We start from the raw sequence: 27,640 nt of genomic DNA, 5'->3' as shown, positions 1-27,640 counted from the left end.
TCTAATTCCATCATTCTTTCTACATTTATTATTCATCATTTTTCTATAAAGGAAAGCCTGATCTTTTTCCCTCCCATTCATATCAGTATGGATTTATGAATTCCTATTTTATTTGGTGGGTTACAATCTATTACTCTCAGTGGGGTATAAACCGTTACTCTCATTATTTATTTCAGTGCTCAAATCATTCCAGATTTGGCTTGTGGAAGCCTTTCCAAACTGGCTGTGTGTCCTTTTTGACAACATACTATCATTATTCAAGCATTTCTTAAAAATTTTTTTTTCAGCTTTGAGTTATAATTGACAGATTAAAATTGGATACATATAAGGTACACTAGATGTTTTGATAAACATATACATTGTGAAATGATCACCATAATCAAGTTAATTGACATATCTATCATCTCACATTGTTACTTGTGTGTGTGTGTGTGTGTGTGTGTGTGTGTGATGAAGAAACTTAAGATCTTCCCTCTTGGTACATTTCCAGTATAAAATACAGTATTTTTTGTTTGATTGTTTGTTATTTCAGGGTCTTGCTCTGTTGCCCAGGCTTCAGTGCATTGGCATGATCCTAGCTCATTGCAGCCTCAAACTTCTGGCTTCAAGGGATCCTCTTGCCTTAGCCTCCCAAGTAGCTGGGACTATAGGTGCATGCCACCATACGCAGCGAATGTTTTTATTTTTTACTTTTTTGTAGAGATGGGGTCTGTGTTGCCCATGATGGTCTTGAACTCCTGGCCTCAAGTGATTCTCCCATCTTGGCCTCCTACAGTGCTGGGATTATAGGTGTGAGCCACTGTTCCTGGCCAGGGTATTATTACATATAGTCATCATGCTGTACATTACATCTCCAGAATTTATTCATCTTGTATAACTCAAATTTTGTTTCCTTTGACCAACGTCTCCCGTATCCTCATCCCTCCAGCCTCTGGCAACCACTGTTCTATAAGCACTTATTTTCTGGCACAATAAAATGCTATACACAGATCTTTTATTGTTCCTGATTTTCCTTTTCCTGATATGGGAATCAGCCATTTCTCCAGGTATTTCTGGTTATCTGCAGTACACAGGTTATCTTTTATCTGCTCCATAACTCCATAAGGTGGTGGCAGTTGTCCACAGTTTTTACAGGTGAGAATACCAAGGCTCCCAGTACGTAACTTCCCAGAGTCTCAGAACTGGTAAGTGACAGAATCAAATTTTGGACCTTAAAACATTTCACATTTGTGGATGTGAATTCACAAAATGACATCCCCATTTCATAAATGAGGAGATTGAAGCTCATAGAGGTTTGTTAAGCTACTTACCCAAGATCATACCTCTAGTAAGTGGCAGAGATCCAACTCAGGTCTCTTCATCATCACCTCGTTCTGGATGCCTCCCAAGAATGCCTCAGTTGACCTCTTGTATGTGACTCTAAGTCCTTAGTCCCCAGTACTTGTCAGGTTTTGGTTTGTGAATTTCTCTTCTTTGGAGTAATAGTGAGTATGGAAAGACATTTTTTTGTAGTGTTGTAAAAATGATGACCAGCAACTCTGAGGAGTGACAGTCTCATGATGGGCTGATCCTGTAACTGATGTGTCTTACTAGCAGCTGTTGGAAGCTCAGCTCTCAGCTTTGTTCTGGGGTGAGTGATGGGCAGTCATTCCCCACTCCCCCTGAAGGTGGTGCTCTCTGACTGTGGCCTGAGCCAGAGCTAGGCACAGGGCCTCACCTTCGTTTGGTTTTAAAATCCGGCACTAGCTACATCTGTTTGCATAATATAAGGATGTACTCTTTCAAAATTCTTCCCTTAATGTCACATGCTCATTGTCATTTCCAGGAAAAGAAACAATCATCAGACTACGAAGAGCTGATTCAGGTCTTAAAGAAAGAGCAGGACATCTATACCCATCTGGTCAAATCTCTGCAGGAATCAGACAGGTAAGGGTTTTTTTCTGTCTGGACATCACACATGTAAACACACACACACACACACACACACACACACACACTCCTTTCAGTCAGTGCTGGTGATCTCTAAGGCAGCAAAGTTGTGTCAGGTTGCTTATGGAGCTTATAAAGCTTAGATGGTGATTGCCCTATTTCATAGTCAGATGTAACTGTTTTCTATCAAGAGTTGTCAAGAATTGTCTGATTTTTGGCAACAAAATTAAAATATGACTCAGGTTTTAAAAATACTATATTTAGAAAATGCTTCCATGTGTATTATCTCATATGATCCTCACAGCCATTCTGTGAAGTAATAATAATGCTGTCCCTGTTTTCTGTAAGGTCGTGAAAACTAAGATAGGGTAAGTGACTTGTTCAAAGTCACACAGATGTCAAGTGACAGAACCCTGGGACTCAAATAAGTCTCCCTATCTTTACAGAGTTGCTGAAATGATTTGCTGCCAGCAAGTGTGGTGAGGAGAGCCAACTCTAGGATAGAGGCCTTGTTCTAGCCTTGGCTCTCCCACTTTCTGGCACTGTGTCCACAGGCAAGTGTCCTGCTCTGGGCCTCTGTTCACATATCTGTACATGCAGGGTTGGCCTCAGGGAGTTCTCACATTGAGAAATCATCTCTTTACACAGTGGGATGGGTACAGTTGAAAGGATATGATGTCTGGAATTCATTTCCAGACAGTGCAGAAGCTGAGAAAGTGGGTGGGGAACAAGATTGGCCCTGGCTCTCTGATTGTTGGGGCTGGGGTACATGTAGTTGGGGGTGAGTTTTATTATAGTAGTTATTTTTTTCTTTTGTATGTGTCTAAAATTTTCTGTAATAAAAAGTTAAAGAAGAATCACCCCTCATTTTTCCCTCTCGTATGCCCTCTGCCCTCACCATAGTGAGCTGTTTATTGTTCCTGGGGCTGTGTGTTCCTGCCTGTATCTTCACCTCTGTTTCCTACACCTCTATTCCCAAACTTTCCCTTACTTTGTCTCCTCCTAGTCCTTTAGAATTTAGATTGAATGTTACCCTTGTCAGGCAACCCAGCTAATCCCCAGAGCACTTGCCTCTCTGTGTTTCTGCCCTGTGTTGGGAGGTCACCTTGTGTCACGGTCTGTGCCTGCTCTGCCTCCTCACCTGTTTTGGGAGCTCCCTCAGGGCAGGGATCCTGATACCTACTGTCTCTGCTTTCTGGGGCTGGTACAGAGTAGGCAGGAATGTTCTATTCAGGAATGCCCCTCCCCGCCATGGTGATCTTCTAAATTATGAGATAATTTCTAGAGTTTTTCATTGGAAATGAATTTAGGGAAAACGAAAACATGCTGCTGAAGAGGAGGCGGTGGGGGTTTGAGTCATGTGTGGAAACTTAACGGAGGGAATGGACACATTTCTTTTCAATCGTGCAGCTTCTCTGGGTAGAAGCCAGGTTGATTCTGGACACTGAGAGGCCCTGTGGATGGATATGGTTGCCCTTGAGTCTTCTCAGCTTCATGAGTGGCTTTAAGTTTCACAGGCTCTTTCTTAATGAATGAAAACTTGGATGGGAGTGAGGCAGGTCAGGGCCATGACTAACAAGGATTCTTAAAAGATTTCCTGTTCATCTTCAGACTTGTAATACATTTAGAGGGAGACAGACCTGAGTCCACTTCTCAGCTCTGCCACTCAGCAGCCCTGAGCTCTTGGGGAAGTAGTTCCTCACCCTGAGCCTCAGTGTGTTTGTGAAATTAAGATTGGCTGGTCTGCCTACTTACCTACCTACTTAACAGGGTTGTGTTGAAACTAGAGAAGACACTGTCTTAATAAAGACTTAATACTTCCTGGCATGTAATAAGCACTCAGTAATTAGTAAGATTTCTTAAGAATAACAACAACATGAAAAGCTTACATATGTCTCAATATTCCATCATGCGTAAACTTCGCAGGGGCCTTTTGAATCCTCAGACCTTGGCGTTTCCAGAGGGCAGTATGTGGGCTAAGGAAGATGGAGCTCCCTTCTGTAATTCTAGCACTGTTCACTCTGCAAATTGGCAGAAAAGGTGGATGACCCTGGAGACAGATGATGTACTGTGATTAAATTGGAAATGGAGGGCAAGAAGGGAGGAAACTCATCATGAGCAAGAATGTGGCTGATCCTTTCACTTTTACTATTAATTCTTTACAGCAACACTTAGAAGTTGGTGAATTATCCCCAAATTACAGAAGTGAAAATGTGCATTCTAAGACACTGTGTCCGCATGAAGGATTATCAGTGCTCGGGTCGACTTGGCTCTTGCCGATACACTCCCAGTCTTGAGGACTAGCACAGTTTCCCTGTAACTCAGGGTTTCTCAGCCTCAGCAGTATGAGGCTTTTGGGGGCTGGATAATTTTTTTTGTCATGAGGGCCTGTCCTGTGCTTTGTAAGATGTTTAGCAATCCCTGGCTTCTATCATGGGAGGGTCAGCACACCTGATTCTTCCATGCAGTTTGAAGAACGAAAAATGTCTCCAGACATGGCCAAATGTCCCCTGCGGGGTGGGGGCAACATCTCCAGATGAGAATCATTGCTGTAACTCATGAAAATCAGCAGTCTTGGCTCGTAAATATTATCTTCTGCAGGGGAGTTGTTGGAGTACGTGTGAGGAAGGAAATGATGTTTGTAGAGCATCTCACATGCATTAGGCCCTGTCCTAAGGTCTTTCCCATGTAACATCTTATTTACTCTTCAAAACAATCGCAAAGCAAAGGTATTCTTACCCACATTTTGCATGAGGAAATCAGGACTCAGGTAGTTGAACTGGGTTTCCCAGTAGTGGTGGCGGGCTATTTTGAACTTGGGTCCCTCTGACTCATTTTTGCTCCTGTCTGCCCTGCCCCAATTCCAGGAAGAAGATTTTTGTTTTTTTTCTGAGTGAAGCACCTTTTGTTCTCCCAACTCCTCACACCTTGGAAAGCTTCTCAAGTTGGGAAAACATAAATGACAGACACAGGAGCAGCAGCTCTGTACTTTTCACCCTGTCAGAAAATGGAAGAGGGAGCGAAGCAGTTAGCTTTCCCCAGCCCTAATTGCAGGAGCGCTGCTAAAACAGTCTCTTTTTTCCCCTTGGTTAAATGCCTCTGCAGTACCACTGCATCCAAGCGAGTGCTGTGCTGTGACACCTCTGTGAGGTTTTTCATCAGCCTTACAAATTGATCATTATGATTGTCTTCAAATGGAACTAGGTAGAAGTTGCTAGTAGGGCCCTTTCCCTTGCACGAAGACTGCTTCACAATGAACTGTCCTCAAAGCAGCAAGCATAGAAGATTAGACATGATGGTTTATTTTCCTTCCAATGTGTGTTGATTTATGTGTGCAGTTCAATGGATGTAGCTGGAAGTCTCTGAAGGAGAGGCAGGGCTTCTTTGAGGAGTCTGGCACACATATCTGGAGCAATTGCTCCTAACCATTTGGGGGGTATTGATCCCTTTTGAAAAAACTGATGAAAGCTTGTAGGCCCTCTCTCTAGAAAAATCCACATATTCATACCTTTTTGAAGATAATTTCATGGCATTGATGGACCTTTTTAGGGAACTGTAGGTGCTGGATGGAGAATGATAGCTCTCTTGCTGTCTAAAAAATGAGCCTTTCTGATTTGTTAATGTGGTTCAGTAGTCTTAAAGATGTTCACATACTTTGACCCAGTAATTGCATTGCTGGGAATCTTTCTTAAGAAAATAACCTGGATGTCAAACAAGGCTTTAAGCACAGAGATGCACAGTGAAACATTATTTATGCTATTCAGATGTCAGCTGGGGTCTCCATGTTCTTCTGAGAGCTGGATTTAAGTGGTCAGATCTCTGCCAATTGCACATCAGTAGGAGTCCAAGGCCTTTCTTATGGATCTGCACTGTCGAGTTCAGTAGCCACTAGCCATGTGGCTTTTCACATTTAAACTTACTTTTAATTTAATAAAATTAAACATTCAGTTCCTTGGTATGTTAGCCACATTTCAAATGCTCAAAAGGCACATTTAGCTAGGGGCTACTGTAGTTGACAGTGCAGATATAGAACATTTCCATCACTGGAGAAAGTTCTATTGGAGAGGGCTCCCCACGATTAATGCAGGTTCTGGGAGGTGTGCATTTTCTTGGCCTCTCTGGGTTTTGGGCTTCCGGTCCATGCAAGCTGTCTATATAGCTCAGCACTACATTCCCTCTCCCAGAATAGAAATCCATTCTATTTATTTTTGAGTGGTTAACCCATCACAGTAGACTTTTTTTGGCCCCTAAATTAGTCCTTTTCTCCCTCTTATTGTTGACTGACTCTTCCTTTTTGTCTCTTCCCATCTGTCCCACATCCTTACTTCCATTATGACTTTTTTGAGGAGTAACGTAAGAGGAGTCCTCTGTCTCCCTTTCTTCTGAAGCCTCGGTGCCCAAGTAACACAGGGCCCTGGGGAGACTCCCTTTCTATACCCAAGCCCTTTCAGGGCATTGTTCTGAACAGAGACACATTCTGGACTGGAGAATTAAATTATTTTCACCTAGATAGACCTATAGCAAAAACTTGGAAATGACCCAGGTATCCACTAATAGGGGACGAGTTAAAGTAAATGGTGGGACAGTCACCTGGTTTAATGTTATATAGTCATTAAAAATGATGTTTGCAAACAATTTCTAAAATTATAGGGAATTATGACGCAAGGAATGCTCATCAGAATTGTATGTCTAGTATTATTACAGCCATGTAAATTACACATAGGGGAGAAGATTGGTAGTAGGAACATGGTAATTTTTGTTTTCTTTATACTGTTGTATTTAAAGTTTTCTATAGTAAACCTGTATTTACTTTTATAACCAGAAAAAAACACAAATGTCATAAAAATCACAGGAAGGCTTTCTGGGCTTTGCATCTAAAAGTACAAATAGGTCTGTTTTAAAACTTCTGGTGTCTTGTTTTACCAAGTATCAACAACCTGCAGGCTGAGTTAAACAACATTTTTGTTCTGCGGAAGCAACTGGAGTGGGATGTGCTGTCTTATCAGAATTTGCGAAAGACCTTGGAGGAGCAGATCGGCGAAATTCGGAGGCGGGAAGGTACACACTTTCTTCTACGCACTTCTCTTTGGTTTTTCCACTTGGAGCGCATGGACTGAACTTCAGGAGAGTCCTAAATATTTGTTGAGGGATGAAACATACACAGGGTTTCGTCTGGAGAGCCTTTTTGTGGTGACCATGCCGATGTTGGCCTTCTAGTAGAAGAGCCCAGTAAGTTGTACTAATTCTGCAGACGGCCTGGTGCAGCGTTGCTTCCTCGGTACCTCTGCTACTTTCTGCATCATTTGATACTTCTAGTTCCAAATATCCCTGGGCCTTTGCAATCCCCAGAAAAAGGGGGATTTTTCACTGCCCAAAACATCTGAGTACTGCCACCACAGCACCTACTGCAGAGAGCCCAAGACTGCACACACATGGGTGAGATGCTATTTCAGGTTGAAGCACTGTTTGTAGCATTGTAGATGCATTAAGGGCCCTCCTTCCCTACAAGATGAGGGTCCTGTAGGACTTAGGTTTTCTGGACTCATCACAGTAATATTAGTATTTGACCCTCTTCCCTGGTAGAACTTGAGCCCTTTAAAATCTGGGTTAATAGCTGATTCCCTTCTGTATCTCTAGTCCCACATTTGGTAAAAATTGGTAATAACATTTCTTGAGCATCTGCGGTGTACAAGGCACAGTGCTAGACACCTAACTATTCATCTGTGATCCTCAATGTCATCTCATTAGGTAGAGTAGGTATTAACATTGTTTTACAGATGAAGAAACTAAGGCTCAGCTGGGGGTTGATGTGCCCAGATTTGAGCCAGGGTATCTTCTTTTAAGCTTAGCTCTTTCTCGTATTCTGTACTGTATTTTAGATATATCAGCTCTTACATGTGTGTGTTAAATGAGGTACTGTTTGTGGATATACTTTGTTCAATACACATATCTTCTCCCTGCCCCCGCTTCTTCCCTTCCTGTTAGAATTGACCTTTGCTGCAAAGGAAGCAGCTCCTTACATTGGTGACCAGAGATTCTTTTATCTTAGCACTAGCAGGCACTTTCTGCACTTAGTGTGCTGTTTCCCATGAGGGGTCTGAGGCCTGTATAAAAATAGATGAGACACTTTTATCTCCCTTGAGTTCTACCCTTGAGGGTCACATCTAATTTTTCTGCATTCTCCCTTAAATAAAATCAGTCCCTCATTTAAACTGAAATCACCATTTTCTTGTGCCATTCAGAATGGTCTCCAGGCACAATACTTGATGTGCAAATTATAATTCACAGTTGGCCACAGTGAAAACCTACAGCCTAAGATGAAACTATACATCGAAATATCAGCCTGTTGAGAAAGGGAAAATTACTTTTCTCCAAAGGTGGTGCCTTCAGCTCCCTCTGTGTACTAACACTCCTTTCCACCCAGCATCCCATTCACATTGCTTCAGATGGATTGCACAGGGATAAGTCTTGGGAGGATCTGTTTCTGATATTCTTTTTCTCTTCCCAATCCTCACTTTTTTTTTTTTTTTTTGGGCAGAAGAATCGTTTTCATTTTATAGTGATCAAACATCTTATCTAAGTATTTGCCTTGAAGAAAACAACCGGTTTCAAGTGGAGCATTTTTCTCAAGAAGAACTTAAGAAAAAGGTATTGACCTATTAACTTTTACTGCTTTTCTTTTGTTTGTTGTATCTTTGGTTCCAGATGAGAGGCTAAGATTTTGAAGACCCTTCTTCCTTCCTTCCTGTCCCCTCTTGTGTGTGCCCCTCCTGTGTCCATTACCTGGAGTACCTTTCCTCGTGTCTGATAAACTCCTCAGGCCCAAGAACCCAGCCAGCCTTGATCTCCTTGAGGAAAAGCTCTCTGGCCCCTCAGTTTAAGAGTTAGCCATATTTCCTTCAGGTTGTTCACCTCTTTTCTTGTACCTAATCCAAATCAATGTCCTTCTCTTACTGGTCTGTAATTATCTGGTTATTTGTCTATATTTCCTTTCTAGGCTGTGAACATCTTAAACTTAGTGATTGTGTCTTACTTATTTCTGATTTCCCATTGCCTGGCACACATATAGGAGGTAATAATAGATGCATTTTGAATGAATAAAGTTCCAGGTTTGATCAGAAAATCTTTTTTTAAACTGGAAAGGATTTTCTTTTTTTTCTTTTTTTTTTGAGACAGAGTCTTGCTCTGTCACCCAGTGCAATGGCATGATGATCTCTGCTTACTCCAGCCTCCGCCTCCTGGATTCAAGTGATTCTCCTGCCTCAGTCTCCCAAGTAACTGGGATTACAGGCGCACACCACCACACCCACCTAATTTTTCGTAGAGACAGGGTTTCACCATGTTTGCCAGGCTGGTCTTGAACTCCTGGCCTCATGATCCACTCATCTCAGCCTCCCAAAGTACTGGGATTACAGGCGTGAGCCACCACGCCTGGCCTGGAAAAGGTCTTCAATGTGTTGATCAGTGGCATGGTTAGAGCGGCTTAGTGTTTCAAGGTTCTGAAAACCATTGTTAGGAATAGGAAGTATGAAACTATATGGTTTGTTATAAAATTATCATGTATGTGTGACTGAGATTCAGTTTTTGTCTTGGAATAATTTATATTCTGATAGAAGAGAGCAGGCATTTAAGCAAGTAATTGCAATATGAGGTACAAGGTTGCTGTATGGGCAGCTGTACAAGGTATAGAAGTAGCAGAGGAGAGGTTAACTGCCTGTATGGGAGATGGGACGGGGGAGAACTCACTTGATCGGGGGAAGCTTCTTAACAGAAGTGAGATTTGAAGTGGGTTTTGAAGGACAAATTCAGAGTTTGTCCAGGTCTCCACTTTCTTAGCAGAGAAAGAAAAAACAGCCTGTGTAAGGCACAGAGCTAAGAAATAGCAAGAATAATACAAATTTGGGTATTTTGGGAGGAGGCAGCTGTTAGTTTTTAAAGACGAAAATAGAGAAGATAACAGCTGCTGCTGGTGTCTACTGGGGCTGTGGTAAGGGCAGGAGGTAGTTCGCTTGGTTAGCACTCAGTAAATGTTTGTAGAACCAGAATGTCTTGTTCTTCCTACCAGAACCTCCTTGAGGATTAGATCCAATTTTTGTTCATATTTTGATGTACTGGACATCTCCTATGTGTACTCAGGGTGGGAATTTCCATGTTATTTGAAGAGCTAATAATCGCTTCCATCAAGAAGCCTTTGAAAATTACTGGGCTTTGGGATATGAAGACTGCAGGAAACCAAGGTGGTGTCTGCTCGATTCCTTATGTGTCTGGCCTTGCAAGACCTGGGCCCGGCTCTGCCTGTGTGGAGGCAGCTGCTCTTTCCCACATGGTTAGACATTTGGCCATTGTTCTGTCTCATTTAGTTCTCCAGACAACCCAGCTGTGGGACTTCGGGCAGTTAGTATCTTTGTATTTCATGTCCTCATTGTAAAATGGAAATAGACACACTAGCCTGTCCACCTCCTCAGGATTTTTGCAAGGAGTGATTGACTAAAGCTTGTAGGAATATTTTAGTAGCCGTAAATTGCTTTAGAATTGACAACTGTTAATATTACAGTTTTAACTACTCTCTTCCTAACTAACTCTTTTCTGGCAAGGTTATGCTTTAGCTGCCACCACTCAGGAAAGCATTATAATTGTAGCACTAGCTTAGCCAAAAGGCCTTGTTTTTGCTTTAGGGTAAACTTGTTAAAATTGGGAACTCAGCCAGGGTCATGCATCGAAGAACATCTGGAAGCATTGCCAGATAGGTGTACAAAGGAGGAGGTCATTGGTGAAAAATAAGACTCCGATACAGTTTCAGAAACTTTAGCCTTGGGAGAGTCTTCTTCCAGAGGTCTCAGGTGCAAGGGAGAGATACCATTAGCTGTCATTGACTGGGCACTTAGACTGTGCCGGGACTTTAATGCACTGTGACCACAGTCCAGTTCAGTTCTTATCGTAACTCTACAGATGAGGAAACTGGAGCTTAGATTGTGCAGCTTGCCCAGGATCTTTTTGCCTTGAAATAAATGATGACTCTGGGATTAGAATACCGTTATGCCAGGTGTTAAAGCCAGTGTTTTTCTCGCTGTGTGCATGATTTCCTGAGCACTAGAATCAGCCTGATTATCCATGACTATGGTGTCAAAGAGTCGCTTAATAGAGCTGTCTGGGGCTTTGGCCCTGGGAAGCTGAAGCCTCCTGCTGGGTATACAGTCCTCTCCCCATTCTTACCTTCTAGGTCAGTGACCTCATACAGCTAGTGAAGGAGCTTTATACAGACAACCAGCACCTGAAGAAAACCATTTTTGATCTCTCCTGCATGGGTTTCCAGGGAAATGGGTTTCCAGACAGACTTGAATCTACAGAAAAAACAGAGGTAAGAAACATTTTTGTTGTCATGTGCTAATTACAAAGATATAACAACTGGCTTGGTGTGGTGGCTCACGCCTATACTCCCAGTACTTTGGGAGGCTGAGGTGGGAGGATCACTTTGGCCCAGGATGTCGAGGCTGTAGTAGGCCGTGATTACACCACTACACTTCAGCCTGGGTGACAGAGTGAAACCCTGTCTCAAAAAACAAACAAACAAACCAAAACCAAAACCATATATTTATATATATGTATGTGTGCAAACCATATATTTATATATGTGTTTGTATGTATGTATAACAACCTGAAAGGTTTTTCAAGACTGCATCTGTTTCTGGGCAGGTCTCTAATTAAAATTCCCTTTGTTGTGGACTGGGTATTGAGAGCCCCACTAGGCTGGCAGGTCTGTCCACAGGCTTCCTCAGTTCGGATCATGTCTCCATGGACACATTTGATATACTGTGATGCTTTGACTCTGGGCCAGCTCTGGGACCTGTGCTGCAGATGGCACATCTGGATGAGCGATGTGGTCTCAGAGGGATCTGGAGAGTTTCCAAACCAACCAGATAATTGGAATAGCATAGATGCAGTGTTAATGGATTCAGTAACACTGAAAAACTGACATACACACAACCCACCCAGGAAAGGAGGAAAGAAGCCTTCTTTACCTTGATGACTTCTGGGTCTCAGTGCTGATCCTTGTGATCTGTTGGCTCTGATATTCTCTGTTTGGGACCTGGACTGCACAATGGGAGGACCCTGAAGTTGTGTTGTTGTTTCTTTCCCTCTTCACCCGCTAGCTTGGCCTAACTCTCCCATAGGAAGAGCCTTTTTCATGCGTGTATTAGCATTGTTTCAGAAGACCAGAACTGTTCTCTCATGAAGTGCAGTAGTAGGACCTTTTTGTACTTGGGTCCCTCACGTGTGAAACTGGAATATTCCTGGTTGGGGTTGTCTTCTGCTCTACCTGGAGTGCCAGGTAAATGGAGAGCTCACATTCATTGCAGTATCATTTCTTGGAAAGATTTGTCAACCTTAAGCTGTCCCCTCCTACCTTTCAAGTGGGAAATGCTCAAAGGTATTTATGCTGCACTCTGGCCATCTCCTTTCTTTGAGAGCGGGTAGGTATATTATTGATTTGGCCTCCAGGACTCTAGATAATTTTGAAAACCAAGAATATTTGTGATCCATTTAGGGAGAAATAAGTCTGATTTGCTTCCTCCGAGGCAGCATTCTTCACCAACTTCATTTGAGACACAAATGGTGTGTTTTGTTTGTTCATTTGCCCTTTAAAAAAAAAAATCTGTTAAATGTCCCATTATGTCCTTTGGAGAAAAAGGCTTTCTCCTTTTCCCACCCTAAGATCTTAATATCAGCCGACTCAGATTTGTTGAGTCTTTTGTCATATTGTACTTCGATTTGATGTTCCCCATGAATAGCCTTGTTCTTTATAGCACACCTTCCCATCATCCCTCAGAATGGGATGGGAAAGGTGATGTGCCCACTGTAATTTTGAGCTTAGGGAGTAGATGAAGTTATGGTGAGGGCGAGATGGGAAAGAGCAGAGCCTGCAGTTCTCTGGGAGTACGCATGGCTGTCTTTTGATGAGAAACAAAGCAGAAACAAACCAGAAATGCTTATATTGTCCACAGCATTTTCCAAGCAGCATGACTTGCAGAGTGGGGTCTGGGCATGATTCCTGTTGTCTAGGAGCCTATAAATCAGAAACATAAAGCAAGTATGTTTTTATTTTTAAAATGCAGAATCTCCTTTCCAATATTTAATTAACCCATAGCATTACCCCAACATTTGGAAAACAGAGAGAATAGATTGCCACTAATTCTGTCACTTTAAAAGGAGCACATAGTTGATTAACGTTTGGAAGTGTTCCTTCTGTATTCATGTGCATGAACATGTGGATGCACACACCTCTCCTGGAATGCATCTTTGTCTCCTGTTCTTGCTAATTGCATGGCATTATGTCATAGCATCTTATTCCATCTTACGAATGCACTGAACTTAACTGCCTCATTGCTATTGGACATGTAGGTTGATTCTAGTGATTTACCATCTTGTATTCGCTAATGAATGTCTTTGGACAAAAGTCTTTTTCTGTGTTTAGAGGTTTTTTTTTTTCCCTTGTAGTTGATTCCCAGATATGTGTAATTAGTAGGTTAAAGGATAGATCTGGATATGCAATAGGCATAAAATTTATTTTCATATCCCTTCTCCCCTCAACAGCCTTTTTTTTTTTTTGAGACAGAGTCTTGCTCTGTTGCCCAGGCTGGAGTGCATTGGCGCGATCTTGGCTCACTGCAACTCCGCCTCCTGGGTTCAAGCGATTCTCCTGCCTCAGCCTCCTGAGTAGCTGGGATTACAGGTATGCGTCACCATGCTTGGCTAATTTTTGTGTTTTTAGTAGAGACAGGGTTTCATCATGTTTGTCAGGCTGATCTTGAACTTCTGACCTTGTGATTTGCCCGCCTCAGCCTCCCAAAGTGCTGGGATTAAAGGCGTGAGCCACTGACAATTTTTAATTTGTAAAAGACCGTAAGTAGTTTGAAGGCCCTGATACAGTTTGTCAGGTTTCTTTCTAAGATACTGGCCATGGTATAGAGCCCCACCAGCTGGGTACCATGGTGCCCAGTTCCTGCCTGCTGACAGATCACATAAACACCACCGAATAAAAGACCAAGAACAGGTATCCTGTTGTTGCCATGTGCATTAAAAAAAAAATCTCTAATGAGGTTGCACCTATTTTCTCATATTTATTTGCTGGTTATGTATACATTATAAGAGAATTAGGTTGAAAATGGATACAGAGGAGTGATTTCAGCAGAGTGTAGTTAGGTCGGTGAACATAGAAAGCCAGGAACTGTGTGACTTGTGGACCTGCTGTCTCTTAGTGTAGGCTGCGTGTAAAGAAAGCATGTGGCACAGGTCCTGGCACACTGCAAAGGTTCAGAAGGGTTAGTTACTATTATTATTTACTTCTATCGTCATTATTAAGAATGGTTAGAAAAGTATTTTTGGCATAGAGAGGAAACGTTGATAAAGGGGCATAGTTGAACTGAAATATTTGTAGGGTTGTTGTGTTGATAAGAAATAGACCTTCTGTGCCTCTAAAGGGCAGAAATGGTTCTCAGCAGTAGAAGGTGCCTGTTAAATATTCTGTTAATAGTAACAATAAAACTTGGTTTGTAAGAGCAGATTTAATTTCTTAAAAGGAGGAACTTTCTAACAATTTGACTTCATACATTATTATGAGTTTTACAAGATTTATAAAGCCTTTGGCACAGTTCTGGCAAGTGGTAGGCACTCAGTAAAACAGGTATTTTAATTTATATTTTTTTTTTGGTAAGTTAGTGGCAGAGATGGGACTATAACCCTCTTCTGACTCTGTTTAGAGGTGTTTAGCACCATAGGGCAGTGCTTCTGAAATTTAATGTGCATGTAAATTTCCTGGGAGTCTTGTCGAAATGCAGATTCTTGTCCAGTAAGCTTGGGATGGGACCTGAGAGTCTATATTTGTAAAAAATTTGGGTGATGATGCTTCCACTGCCCTGGAATACACTTTGAGTAGCAAGACTAGAGGTAATCCTGAAAAGGACTTATTTTTAGCTCTTGTTTTGAAAAAAGTCTTTATTCATTTGTTTATTTGTTCAGCAGTGTTGAGCATCAGGCATTGATGTTAAAACTATGAACAGACATGTCACTGCCCTGTCTAGGATGTAATCCAGAGAAGCAGAGGGGCAATTGCAGCAGAGTGTGGTGAAGACTATGATGGAGTGAATGCAGAGTCTCAAGGGAGATGTAGGCAGGTGCCCAGCCCTCACTTTGGGGATTAAGGGAAATTCTTTCTGGAGGAGGAAGGGGAGATGCCAAGCAAATGAAGAAAGATTAGCTCAAGAGGTAGGGGGAGAACAGGTAGAGTGCAGAGTAGCAGTGTGGGGTTTCAAGGAGGGAGTGTTTCATGGTGTCGAACCCTGAGAAGACAAGAAAGAAAAAAGTACTGGGAACTTCCTGTGAGTCCCATGACCTGAGCGGTTTCATCAGAGTGAGGGGGATAGAAGCCAGCGTGCAGGGGATAGAGAAGTGATGAGAAGTGAGGAAATGAGAATAGAGCCAGTTGACACTTGGAGGCTTGGAGGTTGCTTTTTAGTTGCTTCTTTAGTAGGGCTGGAAGCAGAGCCAGGTATAGTGACTCAGTTCTTCCTGACATCTTAGTTCTGTATCTTTGAAAATGGGTAAGTAGCATGTAGCATGAAGGACATTTCCCTATGTTCATAACATTTAATTTCTTGACCATTCCTGGAAACTGAGAGTTTACTTTTAATTTTGACCAAGGCAGTAGAGGTAAAGAGAAATGGAAGTTAATTTTTGTTTCACTGTATCAAGTATTGGCATTGTTGTGGTTCTGGAAATGCAGAATAACTTTGATGCTTTAGATATTTCAACTTGGAATGATGTGTTAACGCTACTGTCTTTGCTTAGCTAAACTTAAGGGAAACCCTTCTCAGATCCTCAGGAGTCAGGGAGGAACTTCTCTCTGCCTCCTTCCTAACCCCATGTGGATTTCATCTCTATTAATACAAGGAGGTGTTTGGGAACCTTTCCTGGGCATTAAAAGCCACATTGCAGAAGGTGAGAATAGACCCCTTGCAGAAGCTTGGAGAGAGGCAGAGAACACTCAGTGATCAGAGCTGTCGGGGAATCAGAGAGAGACTGTTGTTGTTTTGTTTCTTTAAAAAGATGAGAGAGACTTTTCTCCCAATATTTTATTATGAAAAAATTTAGACACAGCAAAGTGAAAAGAATTTTACAGTGAATACCCACCTACTCACCACCTGGGTTCTATTCACGTTTCCCACCTGCCCGTCATCACTCTGCTTATCTTTCTGATAAATTTTAATTGAAACTGCAAGCATCAGTATACTTCCCTCTAAGTACTTCGGTATACATATTTTCAATAAATGTTTATAGTTAAATGAAGTATAGAAATTGTAAACCTACATTCACTAAGTTTTACAAGTATATGTGCCTGTCTAAGGCAAACCCCTATCAAGAGCCTGCATGTCCTCTGTTGTCCAAACCCAACCCCACCCCAGCTGCTCTTCTGATTTGTCCCACTGTGGATTAATTTTGCCTAGACTTTCATATAAATGAAGTCATATAATATATTCTCTTTTGTATATATTTTTTTACTCAGCATTATGTTTTTTAGATTCATTCATGTTGTTAGTGCATCAAGTTTGTTCCTTTTTATTGCCAAGTAGTATTCAATCTGCTATTAATGGACATTTGAGTATAAGGTGATTATGAGCATTCATGTACAATTCTTTGTTGGGACGTACTTTTCTATTTTAGTACCTATGAGTAGAATTCCTGAGTCATATCACAGGGTTATTAGTTTTATGAGAAATTGCCAGTAGTTTTCCCAAACATTTTGTATTCCCACCAACAAATTTGATAGCTCCAGTTAGTATTTATCACTTGAGAATGTTGTAATAATGAGGGAAGAAGCCAAAAGAGAAAGAGTTCCTTACCCACATTTATAAACTTTTATGCCTCTGTAGGTATATTTATGCATGTCTAGTCTGTTTCATGTTTGTTAGTATAGTAGGATATGGTTTTTGATCATCACTTCTGTTCAGTCCTGATGACACATTTGGATATGGTTAGAGTGAATGTGTTCTAACCTTGAGAAGTTTCTATAAAACTGAACTCAGTTGGCTTTGTTTTTCTTCCAAAACAAGGTTTTTCATCTGAAAGGAAAACCAGAGAGTTGAGCTGGAGAGCTATGGGGATAATTGACTGAATGTAGGGATTCAGAAATAAAACTTGAGCCAGAACATAGGTAATCTTACATGTACAACACACCCAACAAATGACCCAGTACTCTGTGGTTTCAGCACCTTTGGCGCAGACTGTTTTGTTTTCAAGACAGGGTGTTACTCTGTTGGCCAGGCTGGAGTGCAGTGGTGTGATCGCAGCTCACTGCAGCCTCAACCTCCCTGAGCTCAGGTCATCCTCCTGCCTCAGCCTTCTAAGTAGCTGGGACTACAGCATGCGCCATTACGTCCTGCTAACTTTTGTATTTTTTGTAGAGACGGGCGTCTCACTCTGTTGCCCCGACTGGTCTTGAACTGCTGGACTCAAGCAGTCTACCTGCCTTGGGCTCCCAAAATGCTAGGATTATAGGTGTGAGCCACGCAACTGGACAGACTCTTATTGGTGAGATAAGGTTTAGTGTAATTTTGAAATAGCTTTGATTGATTCCTTACCTGGGAGTGACTGGCCACCTTTTTTCTCATCTTTAATTTGGTTAATTCAGTTGTCCCATGACTAGAATTTTTGCTTTTCCAGAGAGCTGAGAACTGGCTTTCTTGAGAACTTTGTATTGTCTATTTTGTAGAACTCAGAGGCTTTGGAATTTACACTTCTTTGAAGCATTAGGGATTTATGCAGTCTTTATAAATAACTGTCCTTCATTTCCAAAAGCATAAAGTTATCGTCAGGCAAGCGTGATACTCTTCTCATTAGAGATGAGGACTTTTTGTCAGCAAAATGACAGTGTTGCAAGGACTGTCCATCTCAGATGTGTGACAATATAGCAAGAAGAGGTCTATGCCTTGTGCTAAATAGGAGAAGCGATGCATAAATTGGGCACGCCATAAATTTCATTTATTACTTTCTTGCTATTTGATATTTTCAATTCCATCAATAGCTATTTTCTAAAATCTTGTTACTTTTATATAATCTAAAAGTGAATTTAGCAAAGGCAGGAATGGCAGTGGCAGTGGCATAACAGACGCATATTTAATTTACGGCAGCTCAGGAAAGGCCGTGCAAGGGCAAGGGGAAATGCCTTTAGTTATTGTCTTGGGGAATTTGTCCTTAAATTATACTTGATCCAGGCAGCTAGGTGTGATTCGCCACAAATAGCAACTCTAACTTTGGTTAATTTTTATTTCATGGCTTTGGCATTCGTTTCTTCCTTTTTTTTTTTTTTTGCTTTGTGTTTTGCTTTAAAAAAAAAAAAGACATCACTGACTTATTCATACATGTTCATGCTGTACACTTTTTGGGTTGCATTTTCACATCATTCCATGCTCCACGTAGCTTCTGGCTAGCAAGGAGGATGAGGACACAATCAAAACTGGAGAGGATGACGAGAATAATTTCCTGAGTGACCAGCATTTGCAGCAGAGTAATGAGGTAGGAACCTTACCATTAACTTCTTATTTCATCTACTCCATGCTGTGTTCAAACCAGTCTTTGAGTCTGGAATGAATCCAGTGGGTTTTCTGTTCATTTTGCCTATATCATGTGCCTTCCATGTGCCAGTGGAAAGCAAAGACTAGGTCGCTTCCCTCTTAGAAGTTATAAACTGGGTGTTAGAGCTGGTCATGAAACATGAAAACAAGCATGTACTTGCAAATAAAAATGGGCTTGTCATAGGAGAATAGCAGGCACTGCATGTTTGACTTGGACAAATCTTTAGTGTTCTAATCCAACCCATTTTATGATTTAGAAACTGAGGCCTTTGATGCGCGATGATTTATTCAGGAGACAGAGTAAGTCAGTGATAGAGTTGGGATAAGAACCCTTGTTTCTGGACTGTGTGAACTACCAGATCATTTGGTTGAGGTGTAAAGACCCACTGATGGAACTTAGCTCCCCTCCCTGGGGGCCTTCTGCAGTCTCCTCATCTGGAACCAACATTACTGTCATTTGGGCATTGTGAGAATCTGACCCCCGTCCACATAGGGTGCTCTTCCAATCACATCGATAATGAACATTTGGAGCAAGCAGTCTCCAACCCTCTGATTTGTAAAATGGGTAGGAGACTCTAATCAGTCTCCAAGGTTGAAAGAACCCTAGAGACTGGGATGTGGTGGGGGTAACATGCTACAGACTTGGGCTTTTTGGCCTTCAGGATGTTGAAGTTTTGTGGAGTCACAAATGGGAGATCTTAAAATGTGGATAGTTTTAGAAAGCAAAGTAATTAAAAGTGGGGCTTTGCAATCAGATGGATCTCATTTGAAGTCTTAGCTTTGGCACCATTATCTTTGTGACCTTGGTTAATTAGTGCTTAACCTTTAAGCCTGAGTTTCCTCATCAGTGAGGATAGTAACACTTCCTATCTTAGGATTGTGATATTCAAATAGAAAGGCATGTAATAAGTACTCAGTAAATAATAATTATTGTTTTTATGATTCTAGACATTTCCTTCTTTGGAGGTTGCTTATTAGATAGATTTAATAACTAGATTGGTGGCAAAGAAGACCCTATAAATAACAACTCATTTGTGTAGGTCTTACCTTCCATTTAAAAAGCTTAATCATTTCGCCAGTGTGGAGAGTTAGGGGTGATGGCTAGTGTGTGTATCACCAGCAGTAATGAAGTCAAGAGGAATTATTTATAGACTGGTAGAAGAAATTTACAGCTTTGGATAGGGGAGAAAGAATGCTAATTGCAGCACCTCAAGACATGCCCAGCACAGGCTTTAACTAGATGCAACTTTGGTACCACTCCTCTGGGATCTTCAGTGACCCAAGAAGGTGGATCTGTAAATAACATCTCCATGGGAATTAGGAACTCCCTACCTTCGTAATGCGAAAGATTGAAGCCATGTTAACTAATATGTGTCTGTAAAGAGTAAGTCAGCTTTCTGATGTATCATAAGGAGGATACATTGAAAGAAGAATATAATAAACACTCAAATCATTGTTAATGACATGGGTTCCATACTATTCTTAGGAAGAACTTTCAAGGAGTGGGCTGTAGGGGTAGGAGAACACATTTCCAGTGTGCACGCCTGTAGTGACTAAGACATGTAAACTGAGGTGGTCTCATTTCATTCTCTTAACCATCTCGGGAGGTACCATTACTATCCCCATTTTATAGGTGAGGAGAAGTGATGTAAGCATCTCTGTCTTCTTTCTAAAACAGCTCCCTGTGTTAAAGTGAGTATTTGTGTACCTGCATGCCTGTGTCTCTCTCTCTTCCTCCTTCTCCTCCCCCTTTCCTTTTCTGTTTCTCTCTGGCTCAGTGTGTCTGGCTTCCTTGCACTTACTCATTTACTCTACATCTCCATCCTTTCTCTATGCGCCCCATTCCCTCCTCTTTATTGCATTATTTGACCAAATACTCTTATTTGCAGGTTATGAAAGACCTTTCCAAAGGAGGCTGCAAAAATGGATATTTAAGGCACACGGAGTCTAAGATTTTAGACTATGATGGGGCCAACACACCTGGCTGCCTAGAAGAAGGCGAGTTCATGAACATGCTTGCCCCTTTGTTCAATGAGAAGGCCACGTTGTTACTGGAATCCAGGTAGACATGGGACCGAGACATTCCTTTGTTTCTCTAGTTCTAGGGGAGAACAAACTCATTTTGCTAAATGGGTTTAGATGATGGTGCTGTGTAATTTGCCTGAGAGAGCTCCTGAAATGGCTTGGAAGGAATCTTGCCAGTCATGCAATTAAGTAATTAGGCTGCATGCTAGTGGCTGTGAGGGGACGTCAGCAAAGCCTCATGTAAGCCCATTATAAAGAGGAGAAAGAAAGCTTTCTTTGAGAATTATTCCTGGGAGCCCCAGAAAGGGCTGCCTTGCTGTCAGCGAGAGGAATCAGCCCTACTGAAATCTCTTGCAGTTTCGACAACAGCTTAAAAAAAATACCATTGTAGCTGTTATTCTGCTGTTTTTGTTGAGCTGGAATTAAAGTTCTCTTCTCTATCTATTGGGAGCCATTCCTATGTGAGGAGATACTACAGGTGGTTTTCCTTAAAACAAAAAGGAGGAACATTCAGTACTTTTTGTATTTTTTCAATTAATCCTTTAGGAATAATTTTTTTCCCCTTTCATATTCTTTCTAGTCCTTCCATAACAGCTGTTTGAGCTTTGGAACCAAAAAGAGCTGTCCTTTTATATCTCAGTGCCTCAATTTCTCTGATTACTTCTTAAGGCTGCTGTGGGGAGTAAGAAGAAAATGTTAAAGAAAAATGGCTGGCATGTGGTGTGGTGCGTGTTCAATAACAGTTTTCAGTTTTCCCGAACAGATAGAGAAATGGAGCAGTAGTGATTGCCCATGACTCTTGATAAGAGCCAGGAACCCTAGTATTTCTTATATCATTGATGGACTAAGCCTTATGGCATTTCTTCAGCTAAATAGCGGGTTGAAGCACTCTGTTTTTGTAAGCTCAGCAAGGCTAACTCTTCCCCAGTCCCTGACATCTGTCTAGTATTTTTCTAGCATGCATCTTCTTGGAAGACATCCTCAGTGGCAATCTTGCTTATGATCACAAGATAGCAATCTCGCTTATCACCGTAGTAGTTGGTGCTTGAGAAATAGAGGATTTCCTGAACATAAGGGTCCCAAACTTTACTTCAGGGTTAAAAGACACTTTCTGTCTGAGGGCCATGTGAGAATGTACTTGGGTGATGTGAACCAGGGAGAATGCAGTGGGCTGTGGTAGGAGCGTGGGGAATTGGAGGTCACGGGAGCATTTCAGCCCCAGCTGATGGTTGGGAGTCAGAAAGGTCTGGGATCTCATCTTTGCTCTGCCACTTGGTTGGGGGATCCTGGAGCCCATTTCTTCATCTATAAAATGGGCTTTTAAGGAGTCCCCTTGTCACAGTCTTATTGTGAGGATTCAGTGTATTTAGAGGATCTGGTGCATGGTAAGTGCTTAGGAAATGTCAGTTCCTCTCCCCTTATACCTTCTTCATGGCACAGATGCCCAAGAAGGGGACATAATCAATATTTAAGCTCTGAGAAATCCCTTGGACTGAACCATTTAAAAGATCCTGCTTACAGTGATAGCTTAATGAATCTGCTGTTCAGATTTCTAGCAAAGTGACACTTGAAATATTTTGTTTAATAGCACTACCACTTTTGTGTATTATAATGGCCTCTTCCACCACCTTTTACTACCCATTTGTAAAGTATTTTTCCTCAGTTTTATTGTGTTTTTGGTGGTGAGTAATGGTCCTCCTTTGGCTAGCTAAATAACAATTGTCATAATTTTTAATCTATATTAAAGAGGGGGAGGAAAGGAAAATTTAGTTTAACATCTCCTGAAGCTTGAAATGCCTGAAATATTTTTAAAGTTTGAGGTTGTTTCTGTCATCTAGATAATTCCATATTAGAAGTGAAAAACATACCATACATTTAAATTTTGTTATTAACCCCATTTCAGTGTGCTATAGCTGTTTAATTTAAATGGAGTTGACTCTGCCCCCATCTAGATAATAGAAATCTGGATATACAAAAGGCCCTTTCCCTCCCCTTGAAGGGCTCAGTGGGGAAAACAACACGAGGTGCCTGTCATTGCCAGTGGCAGCAAAGATCGGAGGAAGGAAAGGTCGGAGTATGTTAAAGGGGTTGTAGAGTGCAGCCTGACTGTTTTACAAGGTTTCTGGAAATAGGGCAGGTAGTAGAAGTGAGAAGAAAAAAGAACACCAGTGAGGACCTTCTGTTCCTTTCTCTTTGCTGACTGCCACCACCTCGCCCAGATCTGTGTTTTCTTTCTCCCGGGAGTCAGCAATAGCTTTCTAACTGCTCTCTTCCTCTCTACTTCTCCCTATTTCTTTTCCCGTAATTTTCTATCTCAATTTCATAACTCTCTTCTTAGGATTTTTTCTTTATTTTTGATTTAAACATACTTATTTAAAAATCTTCTTCGGATTGCTTTATTATTTCTATTTCTTCAGTTGTGAATTCTCTCATTTGTTAGATTTTTGTCTTTTTAATAGCCCCCTTCTTACAGCTATGGGTTTTCTACCCTGTTTCTGATCTTCAGATACTTTTATCTTGATTTTGAGCCCTGTACTGTATCTTACACTATTTTTTTTAGGTATGCATATTTTGCAGTCATTCCTCTGTGATTAGACCAGTATGAGGGGAACTCCTATGTGTGTGAGGCCTCTCTATCCATTCTCTATGTAGTAGCCTTTCTTGATTTTTTTTTTTTTTTTTTTTTGACACAAGGTTTGGCTCTATTGCCTAGGCTGGAGTGCAATGGTGTGATCTCAGCTCACTGCAACCTCTGCCTTCTGGGTTCAAACCATCCTCCCACCTCAGCCTCTCAAGTAGCTGGGACTACAGGCACTCGCCACCATACCTGGCTAATTTTTTGTAGAGATAGGGTTTCGTCATGTTGCCCAGGCTGGTCTCAAACTTGTGAGCTCAAGCTGTCTGCCTGCCCTGGCCTCCCAAAGTGTTGGGATTACAGGCGTAAGCCACGACGCCTGGCCTGAAGTCACCTTTCTGAAGCACGGGTGTGACCGGCCCACTCCATCACCGAGCCTTTCAGTGGCCTTCCTTTTCTTTAACGTGTTGTGCAGGACTCTTTGTTTTTCCCCTACCCAGCTTTCCAGCCTCACCCCCTTCTTCGCCACTTGACTCAGTTCATGTTGTTTTCCATGCTTAGACTGTTCCATTTCCCCCCCTCGAGGCTTACCTCTCGTGGATGTTAGAAGCTCTCTCCTGTCATTCTCCCTGCCATTCCCCGTCTGAGGCACTCTGGGATAGTTGCCCAGTAACCCTCATAGTTTGTTTACACATGTTTCTCTAAAACCGGTCCGTGTCCTTCTGGGACAGTTTTATATCCCTGGTGCCTACTATAGTGCCCAGCACAAGAAACACACAAGGGGCCCTTGAACTGCTCCACCCAAGCACCATTCCAGGTGTTCTACATGCTGACTTAGTTTTGCTTCCCTGGAAAGCAAAGCCTGAGATACAGATTAGAGTAAAAGGGATTTATTAGGGATTTGACATCAGGGAGCAGGAATGAGGGCTCAGAGAGAGTAAGACAGGAATAAAAGCAAAGCGGAAAAGCGTGCAGTAATGACCTGGATACCACTGGGCACCCTCTGAGGGACTGTATAGACTGTGCCTGTGTTGTCCCTCTGAAGGATGGGAGACTGAGACATTTACTCAATGGCTGTCTTCTCCCACTGGTTGAGAGTTTCCCTGGAAATGGAAACTGTTTCACACTTCCACATTGATTTACTGGCTTGCTCAGAGTGCTTTGGAAAAAGCCCCAGGACCCCAGAGATATAGAGGGTGTTTGAGGTGGGACTACATCTATGAGAACTGTCCATACAGCTGCAGCTGGAATCAGAGGTGGGCCAAGGGTATGTGGCAAGGGACATGAATATACATTAAACGAGATCGTGTATAGGCAGCATTTGCTGCTACACATTATAGCATTCGCTGTCTATACATGATCTCGTTTAATCGTCATAGCTGTCTTGTGCTGGAGCACTTACCTCCTTCCAAAGAATTGCAGAGTTAGAATGTGAAGGTATTTGTATCCGTCTTCAAAGCCAACACACTTTCTGCTATGCCTGTATACAAACATCCCTTCGTTAACACCTCTTTACTCAGCACCTGTTGTACACCAGCATGGATTAGGTCATGGAGTAACCAGCCAGGTTGGCTAGATTCATCTAGAGTCATACTTGCCTCTGGATGTAGAGGGCCAGGAGGTTGACTGGTGGGGTGGAGTTGGGGAGGACTCTGTAATTGTCATGGACACCTTATGATCCTGTGTTTTTCTACCTGGGCCCAGCCTGCATTCACATATTCATGTGGCCCATTCACTTGCTGTGTACCTTGTATCAGATTAATTCTGCTCTTCTTATCTATGAAATGACATGGTGGTACCTGCCTTGTTTGGTTGTCATGAGGTTACACAGGATAAAGTACTGGGTGTGGGTCCTGGCATGTTGTGGGTACACGCTATGTTTAGTTTTGATGGAATCTGGGCAACAGTAGGTGGGGATAACTTGGGATACTGGCTAGGGGACAAGGCCTAACAGAGAAAGCTTAGTTCTCCCACTTCCTTCTTTTTTGGAAAAACAGGCCGGACCTTCTAAAAGTGCTGCAGGAACTGCTTCTGGGACAACTATCCTTGACAGAGCAGGAAGTTTCTGGAGAACACCTTGATGGTAAAACTGAGAAGACACCTGAGCAAAAAGGTGAACTTAGATATTTTGTCCAAACCAACTCATTTTCCAAGCCACGTGATGAACTGAAGTTGTCCTGTGAGGCCCAGCTAGTAAAGGCAGGTGGAGTGCCCAAGGTGGAGCTGACAGACGCCTCAGTGCAAACTGTGGCCACGGAGGGCGACCTGCTCAGATTCAAGCATGAAGCAAAGAGAGAGGCTTGGAACGAGCAATCAACTAACACTGTGCTCAGCACAGAGCATCGGCCAGAGAACCTGCTCAGGGGGCCTGGGTGGCAGGCCGCTCTCCCTTCTTTCCCTGGTGGGACCAACAGAGTAAGTTTTTCCATGTATTAATTATGTACTTACTTTATACAAACAAAAAACTTTAAAAATCACCTTTAATCCCACCACTTTTTCCCCATTTATATGACGAGAATGTCTAGTGTCTCCCTCTGCTTGCAGTTACCCTGGCCTCCGCCTAGAGCTGTGTGTCCTCCCTGACCTTCCCTCTCTCCCTCTCTCTCTTTTCCTCCATCTCAGCCCTATCTAGTTTATCTATATATTGTGACATGTATGTGTTTTCCTTAGAAAAAACACACGTGGGGTCATGTTGATACATCTGCCTGTAGCTTTCTCTTTCACGTTATGAGGAACATCTTTCTTTGCAATGGCTGTATAAGGTTGCATTGTGGAGATGTCCCCAAATTTATACAGTTTTCATTGTATTGATGAAAATTTGCTTTTGCAGGTTGCAGTCCAACTGTCATAACCTGACTTTAGGGGTAGGGATGAGAACCTAGGTTTTATCTTTTGCAGACTTTGTGTAGGAGAGATACTATTCTGAGGGCTTCGTCTGTATTCTCTTATCCTGACAATACTCATCAATGATCTGGAAGCCACATCCAGATCTTTGTTAACCTTCGTTAACCAGTGGGTAAGGGGCTGAGCCAGGACTCCCACCATACCTGACTGCACAGCCACAATCTTTCCCTGGATCAAGCTACCTTCCAAACCTGGTGGCATGAAATGATAAAGTCTGGGTTTGTTGAGTGAATGTCTGCATGTTGATTTTCCTTCAGCTTGGATACTGTCTCTAAGCCCTGCAAATCCTATCAAATATGCCAGAGGGTTAAAACCAGATTCTTTTGGCAATATTTGATTGGACCCTTACGAAAATCCTCTTGAGGTCATTGCTTGAGGTCAAGAATTCCCATAGAAGGGAGATGTGTCCTGGGAGAGAAGGAAATGGTCGTGTTTCTAATAGTGAAGCCTTGAGTGAAGGCTGTTGATATTCTTGTTTCTGATGGGTGTTTTGTATTTGAGAAATCGACTGTACACACTGCTTTATAGCATCAGAATGGAGAATTAAGTTTATTTTCTGACCATTAAATTACTGCTTTTGCACATACAAAAGAGAGTTAGATATATCATTAGCAAAATTGCTTTTGATTGTTTTAAATTATGTACCAAAACTGTAATTTCTAGAAAAGGGTTTTATAAATATATCAGTAGAGACCAAAAAAAAGAGGTACTGCCATTATATTAATGGTACTAGAAATGCAAATGTGTATAGTTTGGCTAGACTAGAAGTGCTCTCACCTGCCCCAGCTCCTTCAGTTTGTACCTGTATATCAGGAAAAGTAGGTGTCTTCTGTTTGTTTGTTTTTTTGTTTGCATTTTTTTATTGTGTGAGAGATGTCATTCTGTATTTAGTAAAACTGGAAAATTGAATGGACTTAATTTCCCCAAATATATTAAAATATATATTTTTTAGTTTAAAATTATTACTCTTGCTATATCTTCCTAAGGAAGGAAACTGTATTTGTTTATTATTATTTTTAGTATCTGTTAGGAATTGTGCTAGATACTCTCTCTGTATATATATATATCATCTCATTTAATTTTCTCAACAAGAATATCAATTTGGTAAGTATTACCTACATTTTACTTGTGGAGAAATACAGGCTCTTAAAAGGCTGAGAAAACTAGCTGGTAAGTGGAGTGATAGGGATAAAAATGAAATTTTGATTTTAGATGCAGACAGAGATATTATAAAGCTACCTTTTTCTGGGAGGGAAGAGCCCTGCTATCACCACCATGATCTCTGCAAAGTAGAAGGAAATTTAATGATATTCTTTGTGGTCTTTGGTAGTCAAGGAGTTGATAATCCTGTGGCTTACCTCTTTTAGTAGGAGACTCTGATATCCTTTTAAAAGGAACATCATTGCAGCCCGAGGGTGAGACAAGGAGACCAGATAGGCTTCCAGTTGTTTAGTTATAGAGACAAGAAAACCAGGCATCCTTCCAATTGTTTAGTTACAGACAAAAGGATGGACTTTACTGATATACATGTGTTTGCATCGATCCTGGCTGCTTACCTGCTTTGAGCCTTTGGCAAGTG

General features: G+C 41.8%; 1 protein-coding gene across 4 annotated transcripts in view; it reads left to right on the top strand.

Moving 5' to 3' along the window:
- CDK5RAP2 (CDK5 regulatory subunit associated protein 2) overlaps positions 1 to 27,640 on the top strand; it is a 209,894-nt gene that overhangs the window by 114,111 nt on the left and 68,143 nt on the right. Inside the window, exons 15-21 of one of the 4 annotated variants that reach the window (XM_009002215.5) lie at positions 1,826 to 1,926; positions 6,857 to 6,987; positions 8,471 to 8,577; positions 11,150 to 11,287; positions 18,403 to 18,498; positions 20,447 to 20,619; positions 25,155 to 25,572. In XM_009002215.5, coding sequence (XP_009000463.3) covers positions 1,826 to 1,926; positions 6,857 to 6,987; positions 8,471 to 8,577; positions 11,150 to 11,287; positions 18,403 to 18,498; positions 20,447 to 20,619; positions 25,155 to 25,572 — 1,164 coding nt within the window. Of the gene's footprint in view, positions 1 to 1,825; positions 1,927 to 6,856; positions 6,988 to 8,467; positions 8,578 to 11,149; positions 11,288 to 18,402; positions 18,499 to 20,446; positions 20,620 to 25,154; positions 25,573 to 27,640 lie in introns of all 4 variants that reach the window. The other 3 variants (XM_002806517.7, XM_054236374.2, XM_009002222.5) reach the window with 3 other exon arrangements.

Source organism: Callithrix jacchus, chromosome 1, assembly GCF_049354715.1.
Source record: "Callithrix jacchus isolate 240 chromosome 1, calJac240_pri, whole genome shotgun sequence".
NCBI classification, from domain to species: domain Eukaryota; kingdom Metazoa; phylum Chordata; class Mammalia; order Primates; family Cebidae; genus Callithrix; species Callithrix jacchus.
The sequence above is the reverse complement of the archived record's forward strand: the minus strand, read 5'-3'. Positions and strand labels throughout refer to the sequence as shown.